The sequence below is a fragment of the Euleptes europaea genome, chromosome 15 (assembly GCF_029931775.1).
Source record: "Euleptes europaea isolate rEulEur1 chromosome 15, rEulEur1.hap1, whole genome shotgun sequence".
In the NCBI taxonomy this organism is placed as follows: domain Eukaryota; kingdom Metazoa; phylum Chordata; class Lepidosauria; order Squamata; family Sphaerodactylidae; genus Euleptes; species Euleptes europaea.
In genome coordinates, this window is record NC_079326.1 from 9,965,229 (window position 1) to 9,988,071 (window position 22,843).

The window sequence follows — 22,843 nt, forward strand, 5'->3', positions numbered from 1 at the left end:
ACCTAGGAGTCATTAAACTTTGGAATTAACTGCCAATGGATGTTGTGATAGCCACTGTCGCAGATGGTTTTAAAAGGGCATTAAACAGATTTGTAGAGGGTGGGTCCATCAATGGTGACTAAAGGGAATCCTCCACATTTTAAGGCAGTAAGCCTCTGAATACCAGTGCTAGAAGGAGGACGCCTTGGCCTCCATGCTGGGTTTGCTGGCCCTGCAGGACCACTGATTGGCCACTGTATGAAACAGAATTATGGACTAGATCGACCACTGATCCAGTCCAGCATGGCACCTCCGATGTTCTTATGAGAGACTGGGTTTCAATCCTCCACTTAGCCATGAAGCTCATTGGGAGACCTTGGGACAGTCAGTCTCTCTCTCTCTCTCTCTCTCTCTCTCTCTCTCTCTCTCTCTCTCTCTCTCTCTCTCTCTCTCTCATCTAACTACCTCACCAAGTTATTGGGAGGAAAAAAGGGGGAAGAACCATGTCTGTTGCTCTAAGCTATGGGTGTCAAACATAAGGACTGGGGGCTGGATTAGGCCCCTTGAGGGCTCTTATCCAGCCCATGAGGCAGCCAAGGCAGCCACCTCCCCTAGACCCAAGATGTCAATTATCAAAGACTTAAATAAAAGAAACTACTGTAAGAGTGTTATTGTTTTAAGCATGTTTGTATTTTAAGTAAAAAATATCATTAATTGGCTTTGCCTGTGTCTTCTATAGAGTTTGTATCTCTGGTACCTGGCATTAAATTTTATGGTACACATGGCCCTGCCCAACCAAGTGACATTTATGTCATATCTAGCCCTCATAACAAATGAGTTCGACACCCCTCTCTAAGCTCCTTGAAGAAAGGATGGGATAAAAATGTATAAATAGTTAAGGAGAGAAGAAATAGAGAAGAGGATTTCTTCCTCCCTCATAACACTTTGAGGGACCATATGGCTCTGTGGTAGAGCATTTGCTTTGCATGCAAAAAATCACAGGTTTAATTCCCGGCATCTCCAGTTAAAAGGATCAGGTAGTAGGTGCTATGAAATACCTTAATGGGAAACCCTGGAGAGCCACTGCCAGGCAAATTAAATAATACCAACCTTGACAGACCAACAGTCTGACTAGCATAAAGCAGCTTCATTTGTTCATACTAAAGTGCAGGGTCACCCAATAAAATTGATTGTCAAGACTGACCAAAAAAAGTAATTCTTCTCACATCACATACAGTAACCACAAGAGTGCAACAACAAGATGAAATCTTGATACTACTGAAATTGATCCCTATAGGTATGGAAATGTCCTGAAGAAAAGCAACATGTTCTGTCACTTATTTACAACAGGTCTTTATTTCATTGATGATGCTATAATGAGCATGAGTTATGAATATCTTTTCTCAACCTTCCAGGACTTATGTGGCTTCAAAAGTAGTGCTAATGCTTTTAAAATCTCCATGCCAAGCCACAGCAACTATGTCTCCTTTGCTTGCTTTTTAAAAAGGCTATAGCATATACCTACAGCCTAGTAAAGATACCAAAACAAACTTAAATCAAAGTTTCTGCTATAGACATTGGCCTCCATGCTTTCTCCTCCAATAAGAAACCTCTGCTTTTATATTTACTGTAGTGGAAAAAGGTGTAAAAACAAGTCTTGATATTCTACTTTGCTTGAAGTTGTGCCATTTACAGAGTGTGTGAATGTCTTTATAGATTCACTCATGCTAATTCAGAGATCTAAAGTGTAAGAGATGGGGTTTAGTTTACCTGAAAAGATCTTAGGGCCGAACTAGATAGACATGATGTCAAAAGTTCGTGAATGGATCTCCTGTGGGATTTTTTTAAAATAGCATAAATAGGATCTATACCCCCTGCCATGCCCAGTTCAGATTGGGCTGTGGCATGGGGAAAGGAGATTAATCCTCTGTGCCAGTGCCTAACTGGTTCTGCAGGAGAAACAAACAGCACAAAGGTTGCTGTATGTTCCCACCCCTGCCACCCCTAAAGGGTTGTAATTCTTTCCCTCCATGCAACAGCCTGAATCCAAATCCTGTCTATTTTAATGTTTAGTTTCCTTTTGTCAAAAAATGTCTAGCCCTTATGGCTGAAAAAAAAGGGGGGAGCTTTAAGTGGTGTAGCCTAATGTGGTCTGGGTCTGTAGAGATATGGTAAAGGTCTTAAGGGTAGCTAAGGATTGTATCATAAAATGATAACATCATGATTTGTGTGTGTGTAAAGTGCCGTCAAGTAGCAGCCAACTTATGGCAACCCCTTATGGGGTTTTCAAGGCAAGAGACTAACAGAAGTGGTTTGCCGGTGCCTTCCTCTGCATAGCAGCCCTGGTATTCCTTGGTGGTCTCCCATCCAAATACTAACCAGGGCTGAACCTGATTAGCTTCCAAGATCTGACAAGATCAAGCTATACCATGCTGCCTTCTCTCCCCACATCATGATTTAGCCTATAATAAATACACACCCAGAACCCTAGAAGAAAAACATTTGGGGGGCATGATTTGGAGAACCAACGTGCAAGCACACACTCTACTGCACTCAAAACAGTGATCTCTTTAAAAATAGCCATTGGTTTCCTTGCAAGCATTTACGTGTGATGTGGGTTGTTGACCCACATCCTTGCTCTCGATTCCATGCCTGTAGATCTTGTGTGGTAGGTCTCCTCCTCCCAGCAAGGTCTTTGTCTCATTTTCCTAGGGCACATTCTGTAATGGCCTGGATTTGGGTTTTTTAGTGGCTGCCCCACACTTGCAGGACAATCTTCTGGAAGTGGTGCCGTGGGGTTCTAGTCTCCTAGTTTTCCAGCAAGGCTGAAAGAATAGAATTATTCTGGAGAGTATGGGGGGCAAAAAGACTCTGGTCAAAAAGGGATTTTTTTCCAGCTGTGAACAAGATGATTTAAATATTTGGTTGTTTTAATCAAGTTTGAATATATTCCGTGTACTGTTGTTATCCACCTTGGGTTCTGATTTGTCAGGAGAAAGAAAAGGCTTACAAAAATTTTAAACAAACAAATTTCTGTACAGAAAACTGAGGAAGTCTTTGACACATAATTATTAAATTGTAATCATTCTCTTGATAGTAGCTGGATGTGTGCAGTGCCACCACTGAAACTGTTATCAATGAGGAGATCTGAAAGCTCTGCATGGTTCTGTTTGGTATGTGAGGGTTGTTTTCACACCTGCAAATCATCACTTGCTTGCGCAGTTACTGATTGTGTACATATGTGGGGATTTGCCCTGATACCAGCAGTTACATTCACAGTGACAAGTAATCGGTGTACTAGCCACGTGATTAACACAAATGTGTAAACTTACTCTCAGCTTCTAAAATAAACTCTAAGCTAACAGCTGTTTACTATAGCTGGTTATATGATAACTTCAGTAGACCAAGGTTGCTTCCTATTGAAAGCTTATTGCCCACAACTAAGGAAAAGATGTTCAAAAGGAGGATCTACCGTGCTAGCTCATGTTCAACAGCATGAACAGTAGAGCTATTTTAACAAGCCCAGTGGCCTGTGGTGTGGACTTGGAAAGATGGAGATGATACTGGTGGGGAAGGCCAATGTTCTTGAAGGAACTGAACTGATGTGCCAATCTTGTACAGGGTTAGGCCTCTCTGGTTAGATCAGGTAAAGAGTTTGGGAATAATTCTGGACCCAGCCTTGCTTTTGGAGCAGGTTGATGTTGTTGCTAAGAATGATTTCTATGTTTGTGTCATAAGTTCTCTTCCTTTCTTGATATGGTTGACCTACTAATGCTGATCCATGTTACCGTAACCTCAGTATGATTGTTGTAAAGCACTGTATGTAGGGGCTGCCCTTGAAAGAATTCTAGAAACATCAATTAGTGCAAGAAGTATCTGTCCATCTTTTGAAAGGTATAGGCTGTGGTGTGCATATGCTACTGATTCTGAAACTGCATGCATGTTTCTGGGCTCAGTTCAAGGTGCAGTTTCTTATCTGCCTGTCTTGACCTGAGATCCATATTGTAACAAGCTATGCAGATATAATTCATTCTGTCCTGTATCCTTAGCCTCTCAGCACTGTCACTTAGTTCATCCTATATGACAAAAGGGAAGATAATGTTTATTTTTATTTATTCATTTATTTAAGGATATTTGTATGCCACCTCTTCAGAGTCCTGCTCAAGGCAATTTACAATTAAAGTCATTGCAACATTAAAAACAATCCATTGGACGTAAGCAGTATAAAAACTATCCATAAAACAGAAGCAAACCATTAAAAAGCTCATAAGATAAAACACCTATCAAAAAGCCAGCATTGAAAAATGTGTTTTGGCCTGGCACCTTAAAGAAAGTAAAATAGTCACCAGGTGAGCCTCAAGAAGTTGCCAAAGGTAAGGTGCCATTACAGAAAATGCCCTGTCTTTACTTGCCACCCACCTCACCTCTAAAGGCAGGAGCATAGATATCAGGCAGATGTCAACTGACAGGCTAGATAACATGGGAGGAGACTAGGGTTGCCAGCCTTCAGGTACTGCTGGAGAAACAAGGCACTTGGTACTATTAGGAAGTCAGAAGAAAAAAAGTACCAAACAACGTAAATGCAAACTAAATTTAGTGCCGTGAACAAGGTGCACAATAACAAACAACAGACACAACCAATGAAGAAGATAATACGTAGCTCTCAAGGAGTCATCAAGCAGTCTTCATAGAATAGTTCAACAAGTCCCGAAGGCTTCAGTGAACAAAGTTCATGAGGAAGACGGTGAAAATGAACGGATTGTGAAACGCAGTCCGGATTAACTTAACGTTTTCACCGCCGCGTCAGCGGCTTCATCAGCACACCGTTCAATCAACGGGAGACAGAGCTCCTTGAACCAAGATTTACAAACTCTCAACACAATTCTAAAAGCGCTGTAAAGCTGCTCCATTCGAGGTCAGGTCTTCTAGCCTCCAGGTACTAGCTGGAGATCTCTTGCTATTACAACCGATCTCCAGTCGATAGAGATCAGTTCACCTAGAGAAAATGCCCACTTTGGCCTTGGACTCTATAACATTGAAGTTCCTCCCCTCCCCAAACCCCCCCTTCTCAGGCTCCACCCCAAAAACCTCCTGCCGATGGCAATCCTAGAGAAAACTGTCCTTCAAGTACCTTGGCCCCAAGTCATGTAAGGCCTTAAAGATAAGAGCCAGCAATTTGAATTGTGGCCAGTAACAGGAGGGTAACCAATGCAGTTATTTCAGCACAGGGATGATACGATCCCTGTCACCAACCTATGACAATAGCCTGACCACTGCATTTTGGACCTATTGAAGTTTCTGACCCATTTTCAAAGGCAACCTTACATAGAGTGCATTACAGTTATCTAACTTGGATGTGATCATTGTAGCCAGATCATGCTTTCTGACAAACAGCCATAGCTGGCAAACCAGTTACGTGCCATTCAGGAGTCCTGCAGTCATAGGCCAGGATCCAGTAGCAACCTCAGGCTACAAACCTGCTCCTTCAGGGGGAGTGCAACCACCTCCAGGATAGGCTGACTCTGTAGTCCCCGAGCAGTTTCTCCATTGACCGATATGGCACCTCATTCTTGTCTGGATTGAGCTTTAGTTTACTGGCCGTCATCCATCCCATTACTTTTTCCAGGCATATGTTCAGGGCTTTCACAGACCCATGTGGCTCAGCTGTTAAGGAGAAATAGAGCTGGGTGTCATCCGTATATTGGTGACACCTCATTCCAAATCCCTGGATGACCTCTCCCAGCAGTTTCATGTAGATGTTAAATAGCATGGGGGACAAGATGGAACCATGGGGGATCCTATAGCATAAATGCCACAGGGCCAAGTAGCAGTCCCCCAATATCACCTTCTGGAATCAGTTGGTCAAGTAACAGCTGAACTATCAAAGCACAGTGCCCCCCTACTCCTGGCCCAGCCACCCTCTCCAAAAGGATACCATGGTTGATGGTATTGAAACCCACTGAGAGTGCCAAGAGAATCAATGGGGGTACACTCCCCTGTCACTCTCCCAGCCAAGGACATCAGTCAGGTTGACTAAAACCATTCCCATCCCAAAGCCAGCCCTGAATCCAGATTGAAATGCATCTAGATAACCCATCTCCTGAAAGACTTTCTGAATCTGTGTAGCCACCACCGACTCAAGCACCGACTTAAGCACCGACTTAAGCAGTAGATGTCAAAGAGTCTATCCTCCAAAGCTGCTGTTTCCTGTAGGGAAACTGATCTCTGGAGTATGAAGATCAGTTGTAGTTCTGAAGAACTGCAGGACCCACCTTAGGGTTGCCATGTCCCTCTTCACCACTGGCGGGAGGTTTTTGGGGTGGAGCCTGAGTAGGGCAGGGTTTGGGGAGGGGAGGGACTTCAATGCCATAGAGTCAAATTGCCAAAGCGGGCATTTCCTCCAGATGAACTGAACTCTATCGGCTGGAGATCTATTGTAATAGCAGGAGATCTCCAGCTAGTACCTGGAAATTGGCAACCCTAACCCAACTTGAGGTTGATAACCCTTGCTGGGAACATATAGGGTAGAAAAGGTTCATGGAACTGTTGTGAGATGCCCCAAGCCCTGTGGGGCAGGGTATAAGTCTAAAATAAGGTGATATGTTTCCTGTGGTGCATCCTTGTCAGGCTACACATTTTAGCTTTCAGGATGAATGTAACTCTCTCCAGGGCAGGCTAAACAGGCAACTCACCAAACCCAGGTTAGCTCACCGTCATAACTTCTGTTTAGACTCAACCTCCCTTACAACTTTAGATCCTGAAACTCCAAGGAGGCATCCAGGTCTGTTGTCTGGTGAGAAGGTTCCAAATGCCCTGGTGTCTGTCTTCTCTGAATTCCTAGGAAATGCCTCTAATGAAAAAGCCTATGGAATCAAATTCACTAAGCTCTACTCCAATCATTTTACCTCTGAAAACAGCCAATTAGTATTTTCTTCTGTTTTACTCACTGCCCCTGCAAGGATAATTAGGCTGAATTATATCCCTACCAGGTTGCATTGACAAATGGCTATTCTGGCAGAAATTGAAGTTGCAGGAAACATTTGAAATTATGCCCTCAAAGTGGGTGAGCCAGTCATGGTAATGAGTGAAATTTCTACACTCCTCTATTCATGAAGTTATGTTTGGCTCTAGGGCATCTCAGCAAGAATGTATTCCTTGGCGTCCCATGCTTCTCCACTGTAAAAGTCATGCTAAATCCTTTATAAGCAGGTCATTGATTTCAGTGTTAGCTGGACCAGAGCAAGAATAAGAAGGGGATTGTGGCTTAGCCCATCTGAAGAGGCCCATTGCAGGATGTAGGCTAGGTACAACTCTTGCTTTGATCCATACATGCAGCCCATTTTGCAAATGGATTCCAGGAATGAAGACTCCACACCACTCAAGTGTAAAATTCTGGGAGCCCTTTCCAAGTAAGGTCTTGATCTTTTTGATTTCACTGGCTAGATATTTTTCAGTTGTGCTTCATATCTATAGATTACTATAGATTATAGATTACTGCTCATCGTCAAGTCCACATGGGAGAAACTATACAAATGCTGTGACTGTGGAAAGAGCTTTGCTCAGAGTACAGAGTGTATTGCCCATCAAATAATCCCCATGGGAGCAACTGTATAAATGCTTGGACTGTGGAGATGGCCTTGCTTAGAGTTGCACACTTACTCCTAATTGACAAATCCACACAGGAGAGAGAACCCTCAGCTCTCAAGACTGAGACGTTATCCACTGCACACCATTCTGCCTACATGAACTAAATGGAGTCTTCTATATACAGCCCCGGCACATTAAGCATGTTACCGCACTTGTATTCCCAGCGATGTATTAAGAGTTTGAAAATGTTATAAAAAATACTGTTTGCACTTTCTATGTATTCCCACCGATGTATTAAGAGTTTGAAAACGTTATAAAAAATACTGTTCCCACTTTGTTTGGCCCCTTTAGCTGTGAAGACGTCTTCCAACCATTTATAAGCCGTGGTATCCAAAAACCCTTTTAAAGCGATGTTTTTTATAACATTTTCAAACTCTTAATACATCGCTGGGAATACAACGTGCGGTAACCCCCTTAGTTTAGTTCCCGCTATTGGTCTATGTTGTTTGTTTATTACAGGTTGAGTATCCCATATCTGGACATCCCATATCTGGACTGACTCAAAAACTGGACCCTTTGAACCAGCATGCAAGCAGATCCACATCATCTGCTTTCTCTTGACTTCTGAGAGGCGGGGTGGCGCGGATCTGACCCACAGCCACACCGCCTGGCCTCTCAAGACTTCACCATAGGAATTTACCTGCGGGAGACAAAGAGAGATGGCCAGGCTATCCAGAAGGGAAAAGTGCAGCCCTCCTTCCTATCTCATTATGTACATGCAAAAATCCCAAAATATCCCAATATACGTAAAGATCTGAAATACTTTTGGTTCCAAGCAATCTGGATAAGGGGTACTCAACCTGTACTTGTTTAGTAGGGTATCGTTGCTGCAATGTTTGAAGGCACCTAGTTTTATTACTGTCGAAATTTTACTGTAAATCTTGGCTGGTTTGTTTTAAATGACTGTAAGCGGCTCAGAGCCTGACGTCATCAGGAAGAGCGGCCTAGAAATCCATAATCAAACAGACAGACATCTGCCAGAGGTTCAAGCATTTGGCTAAAGGACTAAAAAAACCTGTGTGCTTCTGGGACTCTAGACGTATACCTTACCTTACCTTATCTTACCTTACCTTAGGATGGCACAGTTAATGAGCTAACAGTGTGGTATGACTAGTTTTCTGTGGGTGCGATAGGGTTGAGATACAGAACGTGAGAAAAGTATATCTGACCTTATATCTGGCCTTCACCACCAACAGAAATAAAGTCAGCTAGAAACTAAACAAAAGAACTTTTTTATGTCAGAAAAGCAATCTGTAACGTTTCTTTTTCATCAGAGAACGGATTTGACTTGCCACTATCACAGACTCTAAAATCTGAACTGACACAGTCACGTGCCTCTGACAATGACCTGGTTTCCCTTTTGTCCCCCCACCCCCCCACCCTGCTTCTCTCCTCCACCTTATTACACTCCAGGATTTTTGCTAGCCAGTTGGAACTTCTTCCCCATTATTTTAAAGCAGCTGTTGGAAGAATGAGTCTTGGGAGCCATCTGGCTCCTCTAGCTCAATAGGCCTGCACAGTTTCTCCACAAAACTGCAGCATGCACACACACACACCTTAAATACAATGGCAGCATTATATAACAGTGATTTCTCAGCAAACTTCCTTTGAGTTGATTGTTTCCCTTCTCTCCCCTTTAGAATTAACACAGCAGTCAAGCCCACAATATGTTTTGAGATCTGAGCCAGTCTAGAGGGCTTCTCTTCCTCCCACCGCACTGCCCCACCTCCTTTGCTTTCTGGAGGAATTGGCAGAGGTTTGTATTATTAGGACACAAGCCAACTTATTCTTGTGGAATTTCCTGTCTGATTTTAATTCCCCCCCTTAGTTTTCTTCCCTCCCCTCCTTCAAAGTGAGACGAGAAAAGCTTTTTTAATTACACTGCCGTGGGTTACTCTTTCAAGATATTATTATTCTTATTAAGTACTTCCTCTTAGGAAGAAGCAGAGAAGTGAAGCCTAACAAGGATGGTGGTGCAGTTGAGACTTATGGCCTTATTGTTCCATAATAACTTTCCGATTGGAGAGGTGCTTAGACATACGTCTTGGCATGACATCCTGGCAATGAAGTGGTTTCCAAGGCTCTGAGCACTTTGCAGCTCTGGACCTGTGGAATTAATGAGCTGCTGACTTAAAACCATCCAGGTTGAGTTTTCTGCTTCTCTGGATGTGCAGTTCCTTAAAATCTTAGATCCTGTCCCACAACCAGTGGCAAATGTAGAGTGTTCCTGTCTAAAGGGTTGCCAGATCACAACCTGGAGGACACACATTTTTCTCTACTCTCCCCAATGAGGGTGCATCATCTGCGTCTCCTCAGCCCTGTCTCTCATACAAGGAGGGTAGCAGCCAGAGGTGGAATGTGGACTGTTGGACTGATAAAGAAGCAGGTAAAGAGATGGGATAGAGCTGAGTTGCACAGGATGGAATGCAGGGTGGGTCTACTTCCTAGTTTAGAGAGTTAAGATAGCAACATAGGGGTTTTCCTAGAAAGGGATTTTTTTCTGGAGCACATCATGCCCTTATCTCCTGCCATATTGCTCAGGGGGAAACACACCCTGTGCACGAATGTCACGATCCACACATAGGACACCGAGAGAGAGAGCCATTACAGAAGCTTCCCTGCCTCCTGTGATGACTCTCTGTGTACCAGCTCAACATAGGTTTCTTCAAAAAACAAGAAACTGCCATATGCCCAGTGCTCCTCCTGCTTCTGCTGGGAGTCATCTGCAAGGAAGGGCTGCCTGGATGCACAGGCATTGGGATACTTAAAGGTAAGGTGCAAGATGTCTTCAGCTAGTCTTGAATACCTTGCCCAGATTACAACTCACTCAGAAGACCAGCGGTGCACTACTTGTGGAGGTAGCTGGTGAAGGGTTATTTTGGGGCCCTGTGGGGTTGCTCCAAACTGGCTCTCCATGCACCCAAGATGTGGGATTGTAACCCGAGAGTGTTATTTGTGTATTTGCTTGTTCGTTTAAATATTTATATCCCACCTTTCCTTGTGGCTCAAGACACCTTACAGATCATAAGTGGAAAGCCCCTAGTTCCAATTTTACCTTGGCTGGAGACTAACTCATCTGGCGACCCTAGCCAAGGTAATTTGTCTTTGCATCAGCCCCACCCACCCCCATCTTCAAAGTGAGGCGAATAGTACCAACGTATCTTACACAGTGCACCAACGTATCTTTTGAAGGCTCAAAATTGCTTCGTAAGTGCTAAGTAACCAGTGCAAGAGGGGTTTCTTGAAAACAAAAGATAATGTGAATGTAGTGGTATGAGAACAGCACAACAATCGCCTAGGCTTGCCAGGCTTCCTGCTATAGCACTCCCACTCCATTGCCCAATGAGCAGCAGCGGGGAAAAACAGTGGCATCACTGATGTCACTGACATCACCCCCACCCCCACCCCCCAGTGTCCTCACCCCCAGCCTTACCGCTGGTTGCCCGGCCACCCTACAATGGACTCTTCTGTGCTTAACTATAAAATTACTTCAGGAGCTAAGGCTAAAATATATCAGACAATATGAACACTAGAAAACAATAACCATTATAAGCAATAAATAACAGTTGTAAGAATAGCTTTTCTAGAGGTTTCCCATACCAAGAGCCTTCAAGAAGTCACCAAAGCAGTCCTTTGGTCAGGGATACCATAGTTTTCTCATTGAGTAGGCTATATGGGGCAGAACCACATTTGTGGATGCTTTCATGCTCTTTCGTATTGTTTATTTTCCTTTATAAGGAAAAATAACCAAAACCTCGAGTAGACAATAACACCTTGTCTTTCAGCATAGCCTTTTACCAAAAGGTATTCAAGCAGCTGTAGGCCAAAGCTAATTTTCATAGCACCTCCAGTGAAGTTTTTATGGCCCTTGTTTGGCTGCTAGTTTCACAGTGCACCAAAGACACAGCTGGTGAATAAAACTCAGAGGTTTGAAAAAAAAGATGCAAGTTTTAACAGAGTAATAACAGTTCAATTTGTAATAAATGGGTCTGAATTAGGTGTATCACTGACCTCCAGCCACAGGGGATGTTTGGAAACAGTTTAATGAGCACATTATTCCATCATTATTCACGCTGGTATTTCCTGTGTCTTCATCAGAAGCAGCTGGTACTGGACACCAGTGCAAAAGGGAGGGGGGTTGTCGGATAAGCTGTCTTTCACTCATCTTTTATGGAACAAAAGGTCCTTGCTGATCAGTGCTGGAACACTCTACAGCTTGATTTTTTAATCTGGTAGAAACACCACTGCTTGGCTCTGCTGCATTTCGCAGATACAACTCTAGTAGTTGTGGCACATTCTTCTAACACTAAAAGGCAAAGATAGTCCCCTATGCAAGCACCAGGTCATTACTGGCCAATAGGGTGACATCACATCACGATGTTCATAGGCAGACGGAATGGTTTGCCATTGCCTTCCCCAGTCATCTACACTTTACCCCCAGCAAGCTGGGCTAAAAAGACAATATAGGCTTGAGCTATATAAGCAAAAGAGCACAGGACACCACAAACATGGTATATGGGTGACAACTGCAATATCCAGTTTGTTAGATCCAAATTCACCTTTAATTGAATAAAGGCCACAATTTTTGGAGTGTGGACTTCATAAGCTGGCTGTCTCCTTCATCTTGTCCTATGTTGAGAAGAGTCATACCATTCCCATGTTTGATCAGTTACAGAAATGCAGTTTACAAAATGATTGCACATTACAGTAAATTACTTGGTAATTCATCAAGGGTCTGGATCCTTTAGCATGGGAAAGCTGGGAATTTTGGCCTTCTGCAGCATAATAAAGTAGGATTCACATGTTGTTAGATGTTGCAGTATTGTAATCATTCACCACTTGCATGGTGAGAAGAATCAAGGAGATGAATGATTACGATATTACAATATCCAATTATGTATGGATCCATTTTAAGACCAAAATCACATGTCCATTATCTAGCTCAGGAAATTTAATTGTAAAGCAGTCTTCTTGTAGGGCAAATAATCCAGAAATCTGGCATGTTTAAAGTGGCCTTTCTGTTTTTATCATCAGAAACCCGATACTCATTTATTTTGAATTGCCTTTCTGTTTTTCATACCTGCACACCAAAACTAAGAGAAAGCCTGAAAATGTGGCATGTATGTATTCTAGAATCTGATTTTGTTGATACTTAAGTTTCAGTCTGTACGTTTAGCCTTCAGCCTTCTTGATTTTACTTGAAGGAAAAAAATCTGATGTAGCCAGGGTTGGAGGTTAGATCTCCTCTACAAAGCAATGCAATAAAATTTGGATGAGACTTTTATTTTGCTCATATTACACATTCACCTCTGGCTTTAAAATGTCCAGACAAAGTGTAATTATTAACCACATAATTACCTTATTTAGAGTAAATGCATACAGTCTGCACTGGGCGTATTTTGTAAACGACTTCAAATAAGTCATGTTCCTCTAAATGCTATTAAACGTAAGCCCCCTAATGGAGTTTTGATCACAGGTTAAGTCACAGCTCCTGTAAGTTTGGCTGTCTGCTGTGCTTTTCCTTCCTCTCTTCTGATTCTGTATTGGGGGTGGGGGTCCTATAGATGGCTTTCCTGGTAAGTTAATATTCTGTGTGGTAATCATGACTGCATCTATGGAGAATCCCACAGGCGTACCAATGGAATATGCTCCGTCATGTTGCTCTGACCCAGGGTTTTTTCCTTACTCTTTGTCTCAGACCTTCTCTGACCCTTCCCTATTATCTCCTCGGATAATTCACCCAGTCCGTTATTAACGGTACATTAGCTTAGGTTTTGCTTTCAGGCGAGATATTTTTCTTGTGCTCATTCAGTCACCCAGCTCACTTAAAACAGCAAGATCATTATTCAGATGACACCCTGAAAACCTACTGATAACCTTAGGAAGTTTGCTTTCTGGGATTGTGATATAAGTTCCCGAGCTCCAAGGAAAATCAAATGGAATTCATACTGCTAGCTATAATATCTTTAGGGATGAAGAGATGGACTCCCGGTAAGGATGATTTAATTCTGTGTTCTGAGGAATTCCCATTTGGGCTATTCTATCACTTCTACTACATCTGAGAAAGTAATTATGACTGAAATGGGACAGCGGTATTAAAAGAATGAGTGCATCCTGTACTGTGGAAATCAGCAAAGACACATTCCTTTACACTCACTTGGTACAAAAATATGGAATACCAAGTTGTTGGGCTGTTTGTGATCTCCATTCTTCTCAAAGTGCTCCTTTGCAAAATGCAACAGGGGCGAAATTCTAACTCAAGATGCAGGTAGGTCTCCACAGATGATATGAGCTACCACTATCAGTCTGCCGTAATCCAGACTAGTACAATGTGCCACAAGCACAAAACAAGAACTCTGTGTGTGTGTGTGTGTGTGTGTGTGTGTGTGTGTGTGTGTGAGGGGTGTGTGTATGTATATGCACACAGTAACCGGGTGATTCAAGCTAGCCTGATCTTGTCAGGCCACAGAAGCTAAGCAGAGTTGGCCCTGCTTAGTACTTAGTACTTAGATGGGGGACCGCAAAGGAAGACCAGGGTTGTTACGCAGAGGCAGGCAATGGCAGACCAACTCTGTTTGTCTCTTGCCTTGAAAACTCTATTGGGTTGCTATAACTTGGATGCAACTTGATATAAATTATGTGGTATCCAGTTACCCCTATGAGTCCTCCCTCAAAAACCAAAACACTCCTGAAAAGAGCCCTGACCCCTCCCCCTGCCTTTGACTGACGGAATTCAAGCCAGTTGTGGTTGCCCAGCAACAGCCACTGAGGGCATTCTTTGTTAAAGCTACAGTAACTTCTCATCGTTTTGGGATTTTATAACCCTCCCTGTGTGATTATTTCTTTTAATGTCAGATTTTTCTGCAAACCTGGGATGCTTTTCAATATATTGAAAGATCCGTCTTGCCCTTCACAGGTCCAGGATATTTAAATATCCTCAGGTTTGGCCAACTTCACTATTAACATACATAGGTAGAGGGGCCACAAGACTTGTGGGGGGAATCTTGTCCCCCCCCCCCCACATTGCCCAGCCTGGCATGGCTCCAGGCCTTTGAGCCCGGCTGCAGTGGCGGAAGTGTCTGGGAGCCATTCCAGGCCAGGAGCAGCTCCCGGTACCACCACTGCGGCTAGGCCACGAGTGTCTCCCCAAGTCCACTACCACCAAGGCCGGGCTCAGAGGAGCTCCTGGTGTGTGCCACTGTGGCTGGGCCCAGACTGGCAGACAGTCTGCCGCCACCAGTTCTGAAGAAGAAAAGTAAGTGCATTGTCTCCACATGTGCAGACAACTCCCCGCCCCCCGGGGAATTTAAACCCTTTTATGTTTTGTTTTTTTTTTTGTTTTTTTTAAGATTTCAGATTTTTCTGCAAATCTGGGAGGTTCCCCAAATTTGCAGGAAAATCTGTTAAGTATCAGTGTGGCTCCAATCCGCAGATTTAGATATTTGCAGATGGGGGCCACACTGCTATTATAGATATTATAAGCGGGGACTGCAAGAGATTTGCGGAGAGGGTGCATCCCTTCCCCCCTTTGCTTCCTTACCTCTTCCCCCTTCTCTAATAATCTCCCTCCCTTCTCAACCCTTCCCTTATCTGTCAACTTCGCTTTATTTTTCTGCCCCCACACCTCTTCTCTGTCAATCTACCTCTCCCCTTCTTTGTCAACCTACCCTCTATTTCCCCCATTTCTCCCCTCCCCCTATCTGTTAACCTACCCCCATCTCTTTTGCCCCCACCCCTTCTCCATCAATCTACCCCACACTTTTTCTGCCAACCTACCCGCTATTCCCCCTTTCTCCCATTTCCCTTGTCTATCAACCTACCCCCATCCCCACCACCTTTTATCCATCAGTCTAGCCTATCCTTTCTGCTCTTCCCATCTACTGACCATCCTTGGCACTCCACTCACCCCCCACCTTTGCAGCTCTCCCTATCTACCCGCCCTTGGCTCGCCACTCAACTCCCCACCCTTGCTGCTCTCCCTACCTTCCTTCCAGCAGGCAGGTGGTGGGCTTTCTGGCTCTGGGGTGGCGATAGTTGCATTCTTACACTATTTCCTCTTTCCCTCCTGGTAACCCCCATATGCTCTTCCCTTTTCCTGCCTCCTTCTCTCCTTCTCAGCAATTCACCAACCTATCTTTTATGTGCCTCCCATCTTCAGTTATATTTATTATTTATTTGCTTCATTTATGCCCCACCCTTCACCACAGTAGAAACCAAAGCAGCTTATATGATCCTCCTCTCCTCCTTTTTATCCTCACAACAGCCCTGTTGTGGCAGTGTGATGTTACTTCTGGGAAAACCCTGAAGTGGCATCACTCTTTTCTAGGAATTGTTGAAACTCTATAGTAAAACAATAGGTTTTCCCTGAGATCTACTTCCCTGGTTTTATCATAGAGTTTCCAGGGATTCCTAGAAAGGAGTGACATCATTTCTAAGTTTTCCTGGAAGTGGCGTCATGCTATCAGCCCAACAGCCATTTTTTAATTTTAGCTTTCTCCTACTGTCACTCTGAGCTGGGGGATTGGCACCCCTAACATAATTCTTTATCCATACCTTTATCCAACTGATGTGTCTACTCAGATCACATCAGTTGGAAAGGAAGCGCACTCTGCACATATTGAAGAGGACCGTGCCTTTGAGTGACTATACTCTTAGAATGGATCACTTCCTGAGAAGTGATATGTTATCTTATTCAGATAGTCACCTACTAAGCAGGACTCAACGACTTTACCTACTTTTAAAAAGCAAGTCTTTTTATTGATGTATTTCTAGTAAATATGTGTAAATGCAAGTTACAAAGTCTTTACATTCAGTTACAAGGTATGCAGTAACAATGTATTCAGTTACAATGTATGCAGTAAAGCAAGCAAGTCTTACATACTATTCAGTTTTAAAATCCAACTTTTCAAATATAACCGTCAAATAAGTCTGATTCAGTTCAAAATATCTAATTCACATTCTAGAATAATAATTCAAAGCCATACATACCGACACCTTCTTCTGAGACACTGAATGAGGTCTGAAAATCTAGCCTTTCTGTGCCTATATTTATACTGTTTCAAACCCCTCAATAATGCTGATTCTGAGAAAATTTGGGCTGAGTAGTCCTCCTCAGTAATACTGCTCAGTCCTCCGTTGTACTGCTCAGTCCTCCTCCATTACCTAATATGGGCTTCCTTTTCTTTTAGTCTATTTTACTAAACTTTAAACAATCAGTTTTGAGTTTTGTGATAACTCTATATACTCAATTTTAAAATCATTCTCATCTCCAGCATAATACGCTTTCATTACATTCATTTATGAATCAATAGTATAATGTTTACATGTTTAAATCATAAAACACAATTATTGCTTATATTGCATTATGTCATCATTAGTTAGCATTGAATAGCCTTGTAGTGTGGAGGGTGGAGAGCATCTTTATTCATGATGTCATTGGAAGGGCAGGAAGACAGTCTATAGCTAAAAAAATATGAAAAGGGTGTGCTCTTCTCCACTAAAATGGCTGGAGAAGGGCAGGAAAAATAGGAAAAGCTCAGCAAGTCAGTCAGCTCTGACCCTGATATATTTGCCAGTATATTTCAGAAACATAAGCCTCTGGTTTAATATTTCCAGGCTTTCTTTCCTTCCTAAAAAGTAACCAAAACTTCTGCTATATAACTTGCAGTTTGTATTAGTTCGTTGTTTGTATGTGTAGTTGTAGTTTTATAGTGAATTATTTCTGCATATGTACAACTCAATATCATAGTTCATGTGCTGTAAGATGTCAGAGACTGTGACAATATTCTCCATTAAGTCTTTCAAAGTGAAGCCCTAGCACTGTACACTGTTCTGAGGTAGATAGCACTAATTTACTTGGCATTCACTAAGACAGAGTTTGGCACTGAAGGGTTTCAGCATGGTAAAAACTGGAGTGTGAATGAGATTTTGTTTTTATTTGAGCCCAAATAGGGTCATGCTGCATCCTCGGCTTGGGTAGACACTGGCTGCATCTTTATTTAAAAGATTCCTACTACATAAGCCCTTTCTTAGATTGATGTGTCGACAGAAGCTGAGGTGGGGGGAAATGGACCCATAATAAATTTATATAGACTTCACTTCCCCCCTAGGGTTGCCAGGTTCCTCTTCGTCATCGGAGGGAGGTTTTTGGGGCAGAGCCTGAGGAGGGCAGGGTTTAGGGAAGGGAGGGACTTCAGTGCCATAGAGTCCAATTGCCAAAGCAGCCATTTTCTCCAGGTGAACTGATCTCTATTGGCTGGAGATCAGTTGTAATAGCTGGAGATCTCCAGCTAGTACCTGGAGGCTGGCAACCCTACTTCTCCCCTCTTCTGTTGTGTATTGACACTGGCCAAGCCAATGTATTAAGATCAGCACACCACCAGGGCTCCAGTGAGCTCCTCAGAACAAGCCTGTTATGAAATCTCAAGTTCTTCCTTCCCAAAAGCCCTGGACTTCAGTCCTCACAGCAGTGTTGGCAGCTGGTATATTTTCATGGGGAACTTTTGCCTCTATTCACTGTGCAACTAAAACTGCATTTCCTAATATACTGTCTATTCTGAGCTCAAAGATACTACATCTATAAAGGCAGGCCACTGAGAGGGAGCAACTAGGGGGACAAAGTTCTGGGGGACCTGGTTGCCATGGGAACCTGGGCACCCAAATAAGGTTCTGGTGGTGCGGAACTATAAACTCATGACCCCTTTACTGAGATAAGGAAGTGCAACCCTGGAATACTGAACCTACTTTACAGAGCTGTCATAAGGATGAAATGTGGTGAATTATGTATGCTTACTGGGCTCTTTAGAGGAAGGCTGGGATGCGAGAAACTGAATAGGGGGGAATGCATTATGCACACAGAGAGATCTAATTATTCACCTATTCATGCTAACAGCAAATCATATGCAATTTGTTTTCATATGATGTTTAGGGTTAGATCTGGGCAGGGGCAGCTCTCCTATGTAGTTTTCATTCTCTGTGTACCTGAGATAGTAAAAACCTTTTCATTCTGTTTAAGGGAGAATGCTGTAAACCCTTAAACTTGCATGTCCTCTCATGAACCTAAATGGAACCCAAAATGACATTTAAAAAAAAAAATCCCCTCTTCCCCTTTCCACAGCATATTTCTTCAGCCTTCGATACCCTTTTGCAAATACCTGCTTTGCATCTCCTCCATTTCTTAACACAGCGATTAGGTGGCCTTCCAGGACTGATGATTAATCAGCAGATGTATAAGTGTTGTTTGCAACGCTAATCAGTTATCATCACTTTTGTGCAACAGAGAAGACTAATTTAATGCATTTTCCATTTGTCTGGCACCTCTCAGATATTCTCAACTTTTGGGAGCTGCAATAAATATTAAAGCTTAACGATTTCATGAATCAATGTTGGTCTTCCCTGTCCTTTGAGACCACTTGAGGGCAGATGAAACAAGATTCTCAAATGAATAAAAAGGGCGCACACATGATGACAAGTTGGGGCAATTTAGGTTCCTCTCTTAGAAGCTCAGCCGCAGATCTTTTCCAGCCAGTCCTTACTATACACAGAGTTCACATTTGTTCATTGTTTGCTTTTCCACCCGTAGGTAAATATTTCCAAGCTCCACGCTCTGTGTATGTTTGTACACCTTAGGGAAGGGTGCTTCTTCTGCTGTTTCTGGCAGAGGAGAGGATGCTGGCCTGGGTTCCACCAAACTCTGTCGATTCTGATTTGTGTTGTGAGCCAAGCGTCCCTTGGTGCTTCTTATAATCTCCCCGAGTTCAAAGAGTGCTTAGTTGCTTGTCTTTGTCAAAAGCCCTGTTGGAGATCTTTTATGTCGAAGATGTAGGATTTCTCCAAATGACTTTGATTATTTATTCATTCCACTTCTCTGGTGTACGATAGCGCTGATATCATGAAGACCCCCTTGTCTGGCTCTGCACTTGCTCTGAAATGCATGGAGTGCCTTTGAAATGGGTTGCTTTTTAAAAAAATTTGAAGTTTCCCCTCTTCTTTTTCTCTTTACAGTTCCACAGCATATTTTTCCAGCCTTCCATGCTCCTTTGCCAATTGACATGCGTCACCAGGAAGGAAGATACCATTATGAACCTCACTCCATCCATGCTATCCATGGGTAAGTTTTGCAGCTCCTCTTCCAGTGCTATCATTGCTGCTGCCACCCTCCACCCTATTCATTTAATAAAAATCCATTATTTTTCTCTGAATGAGTTATTTATTTGTTAGTTTAAAATTTTTATTTTACCAACTTGTATGTATGGAAATTATCAAGCTGCAAAAATCACAGCTCTCTCTCTCTATATATACACATCATTCAGTTGTGTAAATACCTCCATTAATGATCAAGCTGTGTATATTCCACAATTTGGGGGGTCACACCATAAAAGTAAAATAAAATTAATCCTGGGTCCAGAATTTTGCATACTGAATATAATCTTTCTGTTAATAAAGCAAATTAGTTGCAGAATTTGAGAACAAAGTCTGGTGAAGCCTCAAAAGCTGATGATAGAGTGGGGGGAGGGGGACAGACGGACAAGCCTTATCTTCCCATCCACAAATATACATGAGCAGAAAAATGTTTTAAATACACTGATATATGCAAACATATATAAATTACTCAGTGTGTTATAGTGAAGAGAGTTCCGGATTTTGGACTACAGAGGTTGGGTTTAGGATTTGAACAAGGGAGGTGGCAGGATGATATATCACTGTATGAAGGAATGAGAGCAGAGTGAAATCTCAATGTAAGAAGATAGCAGCAGCAGATAGCAGCTATAAAATTGTATGGCTATAAGGTTGTCTCATACCGCATGATTTCTGCTTGGACATGAACAGTCAGTTGTTCTTGGCACAGAATGTGGAATGCCTGGCTTAGGAATTCAGATGTTTTCAGATGGAGTTCTGTGCCAAGAACAACAGGATTTCCATATCCAAGTGGAATGACGTGGTATGGGACAACCTCAGCTGAATTGTGTGGCCTGGGTAAATTATTCCATGAGCAAATTAGCATAATTAAGTCAAATTCTATGCACCATTCATTCTTCCCTTTTTAATTTTTTTTACTATTTTGCTTAATTTGTTCTGGATTTAGTAGCATGGGGAAAGAGAAGGGGGTATGCAGGGCACAGAAGTGCTGCTTTCAACCACAGTACGTCTCATTTAGCCACTTATATGGCTTCTTTTTGTTACGTGTTCGCTGTACCTGTTCAACCATATCTTTGAACGATAAGGTTGAGAGCCTTCTTTTCTTTTCTTTTTTTTAAAAGTTATGCTTCTTGGGAAGCTGAATTTCATACCCAATGCCAAATGCCACATTTTTGTCTGCAATCCGCTGGAATTTCAGTATGCATGCAGCTCTGTCAGTTCCTTCTGCTTAAGTCAAAACCAAGGCAGAACAATCACTCATCATTATTTTTGTAGGTCTGCTTTAATGTTTCACGGGCACATGTGCTCTTCCAGATTAGTTCATGTGTTTCAGGCTTCCTCTGCAATCCGTGATGGTCAAAAACTGACTTGTTGAGATAATGATTAGACTTTGAAGATGAAGAAAGGGTCTTCAGAGAGGTGTTAGCAGGCTGTTCTGGCTGCAGCCAGTGAGGAGAAAAATATGTTGTGTCATAACTGAATGAAGAGTTGCACTTTCTCCCTTCCTCTCCTGGAATGCACTGTTTCCGGATATCCCTTCTTGAGAAGGAGTGGAACTGCTGTGAGGATGAAGGAAAGTCTAAAGGTCTGACAGCTGTGCAATTTCATGCAATGAGGAGTTGTGGTGGTCTTTGTAAAGGGTATTTTCTGTTTCATTGTTGCCAAAAATACCAGGCACTATGCCTGGGACAAAATGTGCCTCCCTGGCTCTCCTGGTTGGATTCATCTATGCATGGCTTGCATGTTGATTACTGTAGTATAATGCCCCCACAACGGTTCAGTAATAAAAACCTGAACATAATTATAAGGTTGATAAATAAATACATGTTTAGTTTCTGAAACCCACCAGTCATTGATTTTTGAGACAGCAACAGGAAATGCTCTGTTGGTTTTAATATTAAATATGGAAGCTACAGTTTGTCCTGTTCTTTCCTCACAAATGAAGGTGTAAAGAATAATACAAAACATCCCTAACTCTGCATTCTAAGCTATCTCTAAACTAGGTGCTAGTGGGAATTACAGGGTTAAGATCATCTACAGTTCTATGTTGAATTTACAGTCAGTTCATACAAACAGTTTTTCAAGAGGCTTGTCAATCAATCTGAGCTAATTTACTAATCTTTGCTTTGAGTTCTACTTTGAACACAGACTGGTGTAAACTGTAAGCACAGGGTAGAGCATCCACAAGAGCAAGTTAATATGCATACCCAGCTCAACTTAACCAAGTCAACTCTCTTTCTTTAATCTCTAGAAAAAAATTATTGTGTGAACCAGTCCTTAGTCCAAAGTAGCAAGAATGCAGGCATCAGCTTTAATATTATACTCAGAAAATAATTCTTGATGAAGTATCTTGAATTTTTAACCACCGCACTTCCCCAAACAGATACAATAATCTTTCTTAGTAACTTGTCCAAAGAGGTGAAAGCATTACCATGAGGTGAAGTAAGCCTAGCAGAATCCCCCCTCAAAGATCAGAACAGAACATGTTTATTTAACCGAATTGTTAGGCTTATTATAAATAAAGAAGGAATAAAACATTGTCTCTAACTCACTACTTACCTTAGCTGACATAATAAATAGGTAGTTCATAGTTTGCTTTGTTACTGGATGGTTCACGTAAGAAATCAAAGGCCCTATCACTTTGTCAGAAGTGGCAGTGAAGAAGTTAGAGGAATTGAATGAATTCCAGACAGAAAACAACAGATTTGGCTGTATAGTTTTAGGAAGACTTGGCTCAGAACCAACCTGAGGGTCATACAGGGGGTTACCGCACTTGTACTCCCAACAATGTATTAAGAGTTTGAAAACGTTGTAAAAAATACTGTTCACACTTTGTTTGTCCCCTTTAGCTGTGAAGACATCTTCCAAACATTTATAAGTCGTGGTATTCAAAAATGCTTTTAAAGCGATGTTTTTTATAACATTTTCAAACTCTTAATACATTGCTGGGAATACAAAGTGCGATAACCCCCGCAGAAATGTAAAACAATAGGCCAGGGTGACTGAGATGATTCACCAACTGAACACTCCTAACATATGGCTTATCCCAACAAAGACTGCTTCCACAAGGCAAGATTCT

General features: G+C 42.4%; 1 protein-coding gene across 1 annotated transcript in view; it reads left to right on the top strand.

Annotated features, from left to right (window-relative positions):
* GLI2 (GLI family zinc finger 2) overlaps window positions 1-22,843 on the top strand; it is a 235,972-nt gene that overhangs the window by 124,491 nt on the left and 88,638 nt on the right. The window contains exon 2 of the mRNA XM_056861298.1: window positions 19,630-19,735. Coding sequence (XP_056717276.1) covers window positions 19,630-19,735 — 106 coding nt within the window. The remainder of the gene's footprint in view (window positions 1-19,629; window positions 19,736-22,843) is intronic.